Below are 13,285 nucleotides of genomic sequence, written 5' to 3' on the forward strand. Positions count from 1 at the left end.
GTTACCTACCACCTTGTGATATAGCTTGTTTGCAACAAACTAATATCTAAGCCAGTGATTCCCAAAGTTGGCCGCCAGGTGGGCCGCCAGGTGTTCAGGGGAGACTTGATGTTGGCTTGGCTTTACCTAACAATGTAAGCAGATGATACAATACTAAAAAAAATTTAAGGTTAAAAAAAAATTCAAAATTTAGTCGGTGATTTAAAAAAAAAACTGTATTTTGGTGAAAAATGGTCGTATTGAGACTGTTGAAAGAACATTTTGAAGCTTTAAGGCTCTAATTTTCAAATTTCTTCGCTAAAAATTTTTAAGAGCTACAGTTTTATGCAATACCAGAAAAAAACGCACGAAAAAATCATTTTCGAAATTTTTGCTTTTTTGGCCCAAGGACTTGAAAAAATTTGTTTCAGTTATACCGCCAGTTAGCTTTGATTTAATTTTCTTCTTAAACCTCTCTTATTTTTTTGAGTTAGGAATGTAAGACAGAGTTTGCAAAAATTGCTCACTGAGGAATCCAATTTTCATCTTTCTCCTCACTACAACTCAATTCAAGAACAATAAAAAAAAAATATACAATTTTTCTTTTTATTTTTACCAGTCCGAATCTGGAGTCGTAACTCAGCCGCGACAAAGAACGTAAATCTATAAGAGGAAGCAATACGTTATAATTGTAGCGAGTGTGAATATCAGGAGCGTACCTTCTCTTTTCATCTAATCTCAAAACGTATTTGGGCAAAAGAGAAAGCACGCTCCTGATGTTCCCACTCGTCACAATTATAAAGTGTTGTCTCTTCTTATAGATTTACGTTCTTTGGCCGCGAAAAAAAATTTTTTGACCAGTAGCGGCGCGGGGTCCACCGAAAAACCAGTAACATTTTTAAAGAGGTCTACGAGAAAAAAAATTAGGGAACCTCTGATCTAAGCAAATACACATTTGCGCATATGTATGTAAATATCTGAAATAAGTGCGTGCAGTCGTTGCTAGGTGTGCTCCGGAAATCGATACGCCTTTTGTTTAATCGCACACAGCCACACAAAACCACACAAAGCAATATAAAACCACAAACGCACTTAGTGAAAGTAGCTGGTATGAAATTTTGCAAATTTTAAATTAGTGCATCAACGGAGGCGGCGTAAGAGCAGATTTTGATTGTAATTTTCACTTGACCGCTTACAATATGCACAATGGCCTTCGCCTGATATGCGTCGGAGATTAAAACTTTGCTATTTTGCCGGAATGAAATGTTGCATAGCAGATTGTTCAAGAGAAGTCACTTGCTTAGGCGGCTTCTAACATCTAGCGCCTAAATGCAAACTACATCCTCGATAAACCCGCATAAAAAGGCCAGCACATATACATACATATATGCACAGCTGCATATTCAAAAATTTCATATCAAAAAATTTACATATGCACTTCTCAAGCGTCTCATAAAATAACTTATTAAAAAAAACAAGTTTACGGAAACTCAAATCATGCGAGGCCAGCTTGACGCATCTTCCGGACAACGCTTCCAGAGTTTACAAGCGGACTTTGTAGCAGTTTTTTTTTAATTACATAAAATAATTCGCTGTTATATGTTTATTCTTCTTAATGGTCTAACTGCCACTAACACTGCGTTGTTGTATTTTGGGCTTAACTCCACACTTTGTCCCTCGATAGTGTTCATGGGTATTCTTGCATTCCCAAAAATAGACGTATGTATTTGGTATTGCCGGAAAGGTAATTTATCCATTATCCAGGCTCTGGTCTCAATTTTTGTATAAAATGCATAATACGCAGTAAAACCACCATTGAAATTGACGGATTTCAAACCAAATATTTTAGTTGAGGCCACATCAGTTTTAGGCTTTACACGGAAAAATAGTCAAAAATTTAACTTATGAGATATTTGGTTAAGTATTTAATTTTTCTATTTAAAATGACTTAAAGCAGGTGTTGAAAAGTTTGAGTCCTGTAGTTTAGACTTGCTATATTTTATATGCAGATTTATTTCGTTGAAAATAAAAATAATACTAAAGTTTTAATCTAAAAAATAACTAAAATTATAATCTTTTTTTCAATCAAAAGTATGTTTTTTTATTTATTGCAAAAAAAAATATTTACTACTTTTTGCACTTTGCGAAATAATGCGTTTATTGCAAATACATCAAATAAATATTTTCAGTTCTTTTTAATGCCATCATGTATATCTGCACCATTCGTTGATTTTCAAAAAGAAACGTCAAATTAAATGGCCTGTCCTGTAGATGTATAATAAAGGTTTATTTTTATGAAAAGAGTTGCCACCTGTTAATAAATTTAATTTACATGATTTAATAAGTTAAATAAATTATTAAAGTATGGGTATCAATCGAAATGGGGTTTAAAAGGGTTTATTACTTGACTATATGTAGGAGGGTTGCCATCTGTTTGAAAATTACAAAAGCTAAATTCAATATGAATTAGGGGAAAAAGGTTATTGAAATACATATGTATATATGTATCGCCGTATATATGGGAGTCAGACGACAGAGGTTTAAGTAGGTCTTTGCTTGCAAATATGTAAAATTTATGTATATAAAATATTAAAATATTTATGTCAATCGAATAGGTATTAGTTATTTTATTACCATGTTTCATTACATACATATATACATTGACAATGAGTAATTTGCTTTTATTATATGCATTGCTCTTATATTACCGGACTCTTAATTTAGCTTTAAAATGTCAGGAATTTTTCAATTTTTCACTTACTTCTTCCTAAATATTTATGTAAAATTTTCTCTTTCGTCTGACACCCATGTTTTTATACGTGTTTCAGTTACCTAACTCGCCTAATTAAATTGAATTTAATTTTTCAAACAGTGAAAAAAAACGAAAGAGAAATTTCAATTTATTCGTTCCAATCGTTAATTTCAAAAAACTGTAATCTGTAGTCAGAGGTAATTTAAACCACTGTAAGCTTGCCTAAAAACTGCAATTTACAGTTAAAACTGTGAATCTGGCCACATTAGAGGGGAATGGGAAAGCGGGCTCTGCTTCGATGGAAGACGAGGAAACATCCGAATACAATCTTCGTCCAAAGACATTTCAAGTTGCAATATCTCTTGTTCTGATATACCCGAGCATTTATCTATCTATCTATCTGCCGAAAAAGTCTTAATTAAATTATTTTCGCTTAGAAGAAATTTGATTATGCTTTTATGGAAATTAAAACGGGGAAATATAAATACATATAATTGACTTAATATAATAACGAATGTGCTGAGCACTTCCCATTTTATTGTTCAAACTCAATACTCGTACATACTTAATAATAATACAAACTCTTCTCATACAGAAGCATGAAAGCTATTTGAGCTAGCGATAATGCCCACTTATCTATATAAGAGCCCTCCTATACATTTCAAGCACCACCTACAACACTTATTCATACTTCAAATTTCACATAACACAGGTATCCCAATGAACCAAATGTATTGAAAATAATATTATATCGAGGTAGTCCATTTCAGCGTTTAAATAGCCAATTTAGTTTTTACCAATCAACTGAATGATGCTGTAAATAATATTATATAAAGGATGAAATATTCAAATAAATTGCATTACAATGTTTTGCTTTCAATTATCTGCCAAATTCCCAAATTCCCAAAGTTTTTTCTGAGTCAGATACAATACTAAAGCATACTGCACTATTAAAATTTAAGAAAAGTTTAAAAAAAAATCAACAAGTAATAAAAAACTTTTTTTCGTGTACTTTTACAATTTACTTGCCAACTGGTCTATTGGGTTATTTATATACATATATACATATGTAAGTGTGCATGTATATGCCAGACAAAGTAACCACACTCATTGTCTTTTCACGCGCGTAATAAAAATCGATAAAAGTCACTTTTTTTAAATCGATTTTATATATTTCTTCCTCCGTTTTACTAAACAAAAAGGCGCTTCGGCGATGAAAAGAAAGTCGACAGGGCTTGTTGAAGTTATAATAGCAATTCCAGCAATTCCTTCAGCTACTTGAAGGGGAAACAACAAACTTTGATGCGAATGTGAAGGAAAAAGTTAAAAAGGCAACAGCAATAAAATATGTAGCACCAATACTAGTAATAGTGATGGCATAAATAAGCGATTGGATAAGTAAAAAAAAGTCGTCGTTGAGTTTGAGAGCAAATGCGGTGCGGTTGCGAGAGTCGCGCATTTAAGGCGTGACGAAATGTTGAGTTGGTACGCAAACAAGTAAGAAAATAGACATTTTGTTACTGTTAAGGTATGAGGATTTAGAAAGAACGTAAATACATACCAGTGTTGCCACATTAAACATATTTTTTTCTACCAAAATGCGCACAAAAAGTCGAACACAATTTCAACAAAAAGCTCAAGACCACTCCAAAGGTTTTTAACTACTTCGATTTTCAAAGAAAAATCACCACATTTTGAAATTATACTTCAAGAAAGGCAAAGTCAAAAAACAAAATATTTGTTTTTTTTTGTGTCAGAAAGAACAGTGCAAGAAGAGTTGAATAGGTCTCGATTACAATGGCATCACATTCGCCTGAAAAATGCTGGCCCAAGAAAGAGGAAGCTTCATAAATGTTAGAAAACTCAGGATTGGCCTTGGATTCTGCCGAGAGTAAATCCTTTAAATATAAGCACCTCGGAAAAACATTTCTGCCTAAAAATAAGATATTTGAACTTAGAAACAGATTTTTCCGACACACATACGCAAATAGCGTCACTAGAAACGCGCCTTTTTTGAAGGCGTAAACATAGATAGCTGAGGACTGTCACTTCAGCATTGTTCCCAAAAACTCTTTGAGGAATGTACATACTATTAGACGTCTTTCTTCGCCGTCGACTAGGTTTAGGCGCCTTTCTTCGCTGAAGGTTTTTTATGCGTCTTTTTACGCGGTCAACTTTTGAGCTCGCCCTTTATTAGTGTCTAGTGACGATAGACATTCCGATATAATGCGCCCGGTGAGTCTGGAAAGGAATTTGTTTCATATCTCTTCCGTTCTATGTGGAACCTGATTTAATGGTGGTTAATTGAATTCATAAAAACCCTATTGAAAACATTTAAAACAGAACATTCATAACAAACGTCAGCGAATTTTTACATTTAAAAATAGCCCAGGCTTTTTCTCAATAAAAGCTCTCAATATTTTAAATAAAGCCTAATACGTGTAGTGGATATAACTTTGTCTTTTAATCGAAAATGTGGTTTTATGAATGAAAGAGGAAGGGAGTGGAAAACCCAATATCAACATATATATATATAGAACAACAATTATATTGCTTGAAATAATGGAAAATATGACGAATAGAAGAAGAGAAAGTAGGAAAAATTGCGACGGAAAATTATGCAAATTTTGAAAATACGACACAAACACAGTTGCAAGAAAATTACTCGTTGCGAAGTTTAGTAATTAAAGTCATTTTAAAGGTCTGGTTGAATGAAAAACTACTTTGACCTGAGATCCGACCTTTAAAGTTAAAATTTATTTTGTCATTTTTTTTTTTTACCTAAAACCAGCATGCAGAAGACTTTGAGAAAAAATTCGTAAGCGCCATTTTTCTGTTCCTTGCTGCAAGAACAGCAAACAGGGCAGTCAATTTACCTAACATCACCTTTTTTTTTCTGAATTCTCCATCTGAAAATTTTTAAAATACCCTTACATCTATTTCGCTATCTCGTCTCGTTCTGCAGATATTTCATTTTGTGCGTTTTTCCAAACAGAACACTTTGCGGCATAGACAGCAAGACGAGTACCTAATGATGAAGTTTGAGTTAATGTATAAACCTTATTAGAATATAAGATGCTAACTAACAACGATGTTGTGTGAAAAGCTAAAGCCCTTCATCAAAACAGTAATGCAGGACAGACCTGGAAAATTGGCCTTGTACCAAAATTTCACAATACGACCAATCCTGGAAAAGTAACTGGATAAGCAAACCGACACACACCATCTATTCCTCGACTATATAATCACTTCGATAGCATGAAGGGAAGCTGCGATGCCATATCTAAATACCCCATCCGAATTTTAGAGCCCCGCCAAACTAGAGTGACATTGGCCGCAACTTTCATCCGCGTCCTCAAATACAAACTGTAGCTTAAAGCTTAGAATCCAGCTCTCAAGAAAAATCACAAGAAATATTTTTTAGCATTTCTGTTGCTTGAAAGAACTCTTGGCATTTGCTGTAAATTTTCTTGAATAAATACAAAAATATACGACCTTTTTTTTTTTGGGAGCTGCAAACTGTTTTAAGAAATTTTGATAGAATAAAATTTCTTTTCCATTTCTTGTGCGTCATTTTATATGAATTTTTCGTTTTTCTTGAGAGCTCTTAAAAGTTTAACTGCGAGTGAAAGCATTGTTCTTAAAAATATGCAATGCACCTGTTGCAATTTTGCAGTAGCTTGCACTTTATTTTAATAAAATTTAATGGGCTACAAAACTGCATACTCAAAAAAATTTAAAAAAAAATTAAAAAGAGTTTGTAAATTTGTAATGCATTCGTTTTACTAAACTTCGGTGTAAAACAAAAATTCATACTTAAATATTGCGCAATACTCAGAGCTACCATTGTGATTTTTTAAAATTTTTTTTAGATGGCATATTTTCAAAAGCTAATTTTTTTTATCAAAAAATTTTTATGTGAAAAATTTTTCAAGAAAAAAAATTTTTAATGTAGAGAATTTGGTGTGTGTATGTGTGATTTTTTTTTTAATTTTTTCCTCGCCCCGTTTTCGAGATATTTGAAAAGCTATTAACTCGATTTGTTTTTGTTTTTGTGCTGTCAAATTTTTAAAAATGTATTAATCATGCTCGAATTTCTTATTTATTTATTGCTTATGTTTATCCATCAACCCTAAAAACACATGAAGTGTGAACCCCGTCCATTTTGGTATGGAACGCCCCACATATAGTATATATCGTATACACATAATATGTAACAAGAATTAAGTATTTGTGCGTGTTTTGCCGGACTTAAAATGTCTACATTTCCCACTGGCCACTCATTTTATTAAGTTGATAAAATATACGATCCGAACATATATTTTTGTATATGTATAATTAAACCGTAGGATGGAACAAAGAACTCCTTCCATTGCATAATATTTAAAAGTTAAGAAATATTAAAAAGTTAAAGCACGCGTATATTTAAAGCCAAATTTAGATGTACCTAGTTTAAAAATTTATTATTTCTAATAAGAATTGAGTTCTGTGAAAATTGTAAACAAAATGTGGTAGGTTTTAAGCCTTGTGTGGTAGATGTGGTAGTACCCCAAATTTTAAAAAATATGTTGCATACTGGCTGGAATCGTGTATTATCTCTTCGGCGGGTATTTGAAATATGACGCCAATGAAAACTGTCATCAACTTCTAATCCTTCCAGTCTTCGCGTATAAAATCGCCCGCCTTTTCACCAATCATAACTGCAGCCGCATTTGTATTGGCACTGGGTACCGTTGGCATAATACTAGCATCAGCCACACGCACGTTGTCAACACCGCGAAGCTGCAAACGTGGATTCACACAGCTCGTTTCGTCGGTTTCAGGGCCCATTTTAACCGAACCCGTCTGATGATAGGTGGTGGAAGAAAAGTACTTAAGGTAGCAACGCCAATAATCATCACTTCTCAGTTCATAAGCATCGCATTCGTCAATACTGGGTAGTAGTATTGTGGCGTTCGCTGCCTTGTAGGCAGTCGTGTTCACTAGCTGCTCGTGGAAGCGCATTGCCCGCACTAGAGTGTCCACATCTTCGGATTCGCTAAAGTAATTATGTACCAACTTAGGATCGGCTTTGTAATTGGCGCTCTGCAGTCGCACATAGCCTTTAGACTTGGGATTTAAAAGAAAATTAAACATAACTAAAATATCAGCTGTTTCGAGCGCCTTGGATATTTGATTGGCAATTTTATTGTTCAAGTTAACACCACTAGCGAATTGTTTCAAAGTAGCTTGATTATTACGTCGGATTTTTAGATGTAGAACCCCGACATCCGGGTATGAATCGTTCTTAAGCGTATTAATGAAGCCCGCAATTGAGGATGTCCTGTCCAATGTTCCATTCTGATGAATTAAATATTTGTAAACGATATCAAGACTGTCGACCATCTTGTGGTTCGGTGCAACATTCTCCCTTAATTTGAGGAAAGTCCAAACATTTACATGATCATACAAGTTGTCGCCTACCGGCAAGTCCAGCACAACGGGAATATTCAATTGCTCCAAATGTTCCGCTGGACCCACACCAGACAACATTAACAGCTTTGGCGAATCTATTGCGCCTGCGGATACAACCAACTCTTTGCCAATGCTCACATTCAGCTTATATTTGTCCTGAAGTATAAAGCTCACCGAGTTAACTTTTTTTCCGCTATCATCGAAATTCAACGTGGTTACATGCGCTCCTTTTATCACATGCAGATTAGACCGTGGCGAAACTCTCGACAGATAGCCCTTGCCGGTACTCGTGCGACGTCCATTTTCTATTGTGCGAGGCAATTTGAAATATCCCAGTTCGCTAACATCATTAAATTCCCATTTCTGCGGTATGCCCAACTCCTCGGTTCCCTGTGTGATCATTCCCGCTAAATCCGTGTCAGTGTCCGGTAATTCACTAACTGTGAGATATCCTACTGGATTCGTTTCATTGCCCACAGGACGAATTGAACGTTCGAAATATGGTACGACGTCATCCCAACCCCATCCCGTGTTGCCAGCCTCTGCCCAACCATCGTAATCTCTGCGATTGCCCCAAATATAAAACATGGCATTAGCTCCACCAGAGCCGCCTAACATTTTTCCTCTTGGAAAATAGCAACGGCCATCGTTGAGGCCCAAACAGGCTTTGTCGCTTGGCTCCGTAAAATAGTTAAATGTTGCGTTTGTGTGTTCCATAGAGAATAATAAAGCAGGTACCTGAGTAAATGTGTGTAAAGGAATATTTTATAAGTTGTCAAATCCGCACTCATTTCTACATACTTCACTTTCTTGTGGAGGGTCACCACCTGCTTCCAGAATTAGCACTTTCCAATTTGGATTTTCGCTTAAACGGCTGGCTACTACCGAACCGGCAGATCCAGCGCCCACCACCACAAAATCGTAGGTGTCCAAGCCATTTTTCAGCGCTTGATCGGCGTAGTCTGATGGCCACATCTCCGGTGCAGAGATGGCGCATTGTGCGGCAACAAGTGCCTGGAGAAGTGTGGTCACCAACGTGTTGACAGTACCAACACTTTGGGCGGCACATTGGAGGTCTATCTGTGGAGACGACATTGTCCCAGAAATTGAAGCTGAAAAAACCAATTTCTTATTTATTACACACTGACTTGTCCCAAAATAGCAAGATTTATTTTAAACCTACCAAAGTTTATTTAAAAAAAATATGTCCCGGTTTACTACAAAAGGAAGGCTCCTGCAAAAATAAATTTTTCCCCTATTGTAGAATGAAAACATTGCAAAATTTGCTAAATAAATTAAATCTTGCCTCTTACCGTTGATGTGCGAAATCTACTACAAATGAGAGAACACAATCCACTTGGAATTCTACAGCAAGTATGCCTATTCTCCCCTAAAAAAGCATCTTTTATACACCTACCCACTAGTGGTGCGGCGATAGTTCTTTAGAAACCATCGATAACTATCGATAGTTTTCTAAACTTACAATTTGGCTTTATATTGCGCTTGGCTTATTTCTTACAAAATCAGTAAATCGCTTTGTCAGGGTGAAAAGTTGCTAAGTCCATTTTTAGAAATTTTACAGGAGAGGAAGAAACTTCTCGCAGCCTTTTTCTTCAAGAATTTTGCGAAACTTTTAATAAAATATTTTACGTGTTTAAGGCAAAGCAAAGCTTCATATGAATCAGAAAGATTCGTTGCTAATTAATACAATTTGAATTTTTTTAGAACTATTTAAGAATTTTATTCAATATCTGATATTATCCTTATTTCGTTCTATTTACGAATCTATCCTCTTTTTCACTTATCAAAGCACCTGCTGGTAAATTTACGCTGCCGAACTATCTTTTATTAAAAGATGCGGCCAGGTTGTCTCAAATGCAAGTTGACAATAAGCTTTAAGACAATAATGTAAGAAAAATAAAAACTATCGATTGTATTGAAAACTATCGATGGTGGTACGATAGTCAAAACCCGTCGATAGTATCGATAGTGCCATCGATAGCTTCAGACCACAACTACCCACATACCAGCATTTGGAAGATTAATAAAAATCACCTCGATCACCTTTGATGATTAGAAACTGATTAATCGCTTAGGCGATAAAAAAAAATACTCGAAAAGTGATTTATTGGAAAAACGAAAACAAACAGGATCATTGCAAGTACACATGACCAAGAACCCGCACAATTCGTAAAATGCATTTCTTAATTGTAATAGTTTTAGTTTTTGTACACATACGTACAAAAGTATTGGCACAAAGAACATTTCAGAATGCGTGCAAAGTTTTTTAACTAATTTCTTTTCGCTAATTTTTTATAAAAACATAGCTAATATTACGACGAAAACATAAAGATAAAATTTCAAAACTTTGCGCAAAATTCAGGAAAATTTGATAAATTTCATATTTTTCAACACAATTTTTGGCAGTTTTTTTCCTGACAGTGTCTTCCTTATAAAGTATGTTGGCCATTTTTTTATGTGGAAGACACTGTCAAAATCTACGCGATTTTTTAGCAACTTTGAACCTTTTATTCTACTAAAATTTAATGGGCTGCAAAACTGCATACACAAATTCTTTCTAGAAAATCTATTTAAAAAGTTGCAAATTCATTGAATTTTTCTGAGTTCTGCACAAAGTTTAGACATTTTTATGTTTTTGTCCTAATATGAGCTATATTCTTTATAAAAAAAAATACTGAAGAGAAATTGGAACAAAAACTTGGCATACATGGTGAAAAGTTCTCTGTGTCAATTACTTTTATACGGGAGGGAAATTTTGGAATATTTTCAAACCGGTTGAAAAATGCATGCTCTGGACTATTTCGAACAGTAAATTCCAGGTTTGGACCACTGTGCAGCGGCGGTTTACCCTGGCAGTTCTGATCAGTGGTACGCAGGGACCGTAACAGTTACAACTTTACAATTAAAAAAATCACTCTTTAACAATTATTTTTGACTTAAATTTAATTACTCAACAAATTAAGAAAATAACTGCAAATAACAGTTATTTTTGATTTTTAAATTATATGTCTTACATAACAGTTATCGAAAACTTTTATTTATAAAAGTCATAAATAAAAATCACTCACTGACCTTTATTTTCTTAAATAATACTTATAAGTGTCATTTGTAAAAGTCCTTGTAAACTTTTGTTTCTTAACATCTTCTTAACTGATTTACATATATTTCTAATAAATATTCCTTTTTACCCACACTTGCTACTGACTAGCCCGCAGTCCCAAATTAGGAAAATGAAGGCTAGTATCCATATGGCTACCATGGGCAGGAAAGGGTAAAATAGTGTGGCCTCATTTTTTCACATATAACACATACAAGTATACACTTAAGTTCACTTCCTCAAGCACATTTACATGAACACACAATTAGTTCCACCCACAGCCTCCACATAATCCATGTAATTTAAATTTGAAATTGTAACTTACTTTTCGCACTCAACTGCCAACAGTTCACAAATTACGCGCCGCACTCTCTCACTTCACAGAGGCCACCACATACATATGTACATACATATTCTCCCTAAGTGAACCGTTACAGCAACTAATCGGAGCAACTAGCCTGCAGCGACTCGCAACACTTACGGCCTGACACTCGTGTAATCCTGCAGGCCCACTTTTAGGCCGCCGATAACAGCAATCGCAATTGTGGTGGGTGTGTTAAAACCAAGGCAGGGTAAGGCAAGCGTAGTAATACGTGTACATACATGTACATACATGTAAATGGGCGACGACAGTCCAATACTAGCATTAAATATGTATGCCAAACAGGTGCAGTAGTTCCGACTGTCAAATTGTTTGACAATTACTGCTACTCGTCGTAGTACATACTCGTTTGTTTGTATGTAGGTATATACATATGTAGATCGACAGTCGGACGACGCTTATCGCCCTTTCAAATGTCACACACTGCCACGATTGGTTTTTTGTTTTTTTTTTTTTTTGTTTTGTTTCTCCGTTGACTCGCAGACACTTTGACACTCTGACGCTTGAAATGGGCACACTGCTGCAGTACTAATGTTTATTTCAGTTACAATTTGGCTTTTGGCTCCCAAATGTAGGCTATTTAAGCGAAAAAGGGGGTCGGCCGCAGCGATATCATGTCACATGCAGTAAATTTCAAATATTTGCACTGCACTTTGCTTTGGGGTTTTGTGCTCAGTAAATGCAATTAACTGGGCATGCAGACATGCACACACATGTGAGAGTTTGCACTGGCAATTTGTGGGCGCACTTGGAATGTAGAGCAAAATTTTTTAGTCGCACATTTTCATGAATATTTTAAATATATGTACATACACTTTTACTTAAGTATGTAAATTGGTTTGACATGAAACACTTTAATTTACTGCTGAATTTTTTATATTTTTAAGGGTTTTCCATACACAAATACGTATACGCATACACACACATATCAAGAAATTTGCAATAAAGAAATTGTTGCACTTGGCGATTTTTGAAACTTTGCGTTGTGTTTTTTTTCAATAAACACTAAATTTTATGCACATAATTTTTTTACTGTTTTTCCACTTAGATTTTTAATTATTAGACCTACTGTCACAAATTTTTTATTTTTTTTTCATACAAAAATATGTATGTATGTAATTATGTAAATCATTCCTTTATATTGGCTTGTTTTTTTTTTAATTTTAGTTACATTTTCAAATCCATTACTATTTCAAAAAAAAACAACTGCTAACCACAATTTCCGTTACCCTTACTACTTAGTTTTGCTAGCGCACGTCTATCAACTACCGAATGCCGACATCAACTGAAGTTAAATATTTCTGCGTTCAATGTATAAAAATAACTATGAGGAGCTTTTCATTTGCCGCCTATAAGAGTTTATGCTACAGCTGGTCACCTTAGTGGAGCTTTAAGCTCAATGTTTGAGAGAAATTTTGCCCATTGCATAGCATACACCAAGGCGCTAAAGCGTGCTCCCTGTTTTTGTTTACGAATTACTTTAACAAAGCAGCCAACAAAAAATAGCAGAAAAACGACTCGCTATTGCCATTGTATATATGTATGTATGTATATATGTATGTTATCCCCAATGGAGCCGGCTAAGTGTGGTGGCATCTAA

At 34.8% G+C, this 13,285-nt stretch overlaps 1 protein-coding gene across 1 annotated transcript; it reads right to left on the reverse strand.

Annotated features, from left to right (window-relative positions):
• Window positions 1–6,984: 6,984 nt before the first annotated feature.
• On the reverse strand, window positions 6,985–9,291 carry LOC118733138 (glucose dehydrogenase [FAD, quinone]-like). Its single transcript, XM_036462381.1, has 2 exons — window positions 8,987–9,291; window positions 6,985–8,923 (listed from the first exon to the last, which is right to left on the reverse strand). Exons 1-2 carry the CDS (start codon window positions 9,278–9,280, stop codon window positions 7,379–7,381), a joined length of 1,839 nt encoding a protein of 612 aa, XP_036318274.1. The 5' UTR covers window positions 9,281–9,291; the 3' UTR covers window positions 6,985–7,378.
• Between the last annotated feature and the right edge of the window lie 3,994 nt (window positions 9,292–13,285).

This window comes from Rhagoletis pomonella, unplaced genomic scaffold, assembly GCF_013731165.1.
Source record: "Rhagoletis pomonella isolate Grant_MI unplaced genomic scaffold, Rhpom_1.0 Rhpom_scaffold_00002, whole genome shotgun sequence".
NCBI lineage: Eukaryota > Metazoa > Arthropoda > Insecta > Diptera > Tephritidae > Rhagoletis > Rhagoletis pomonella.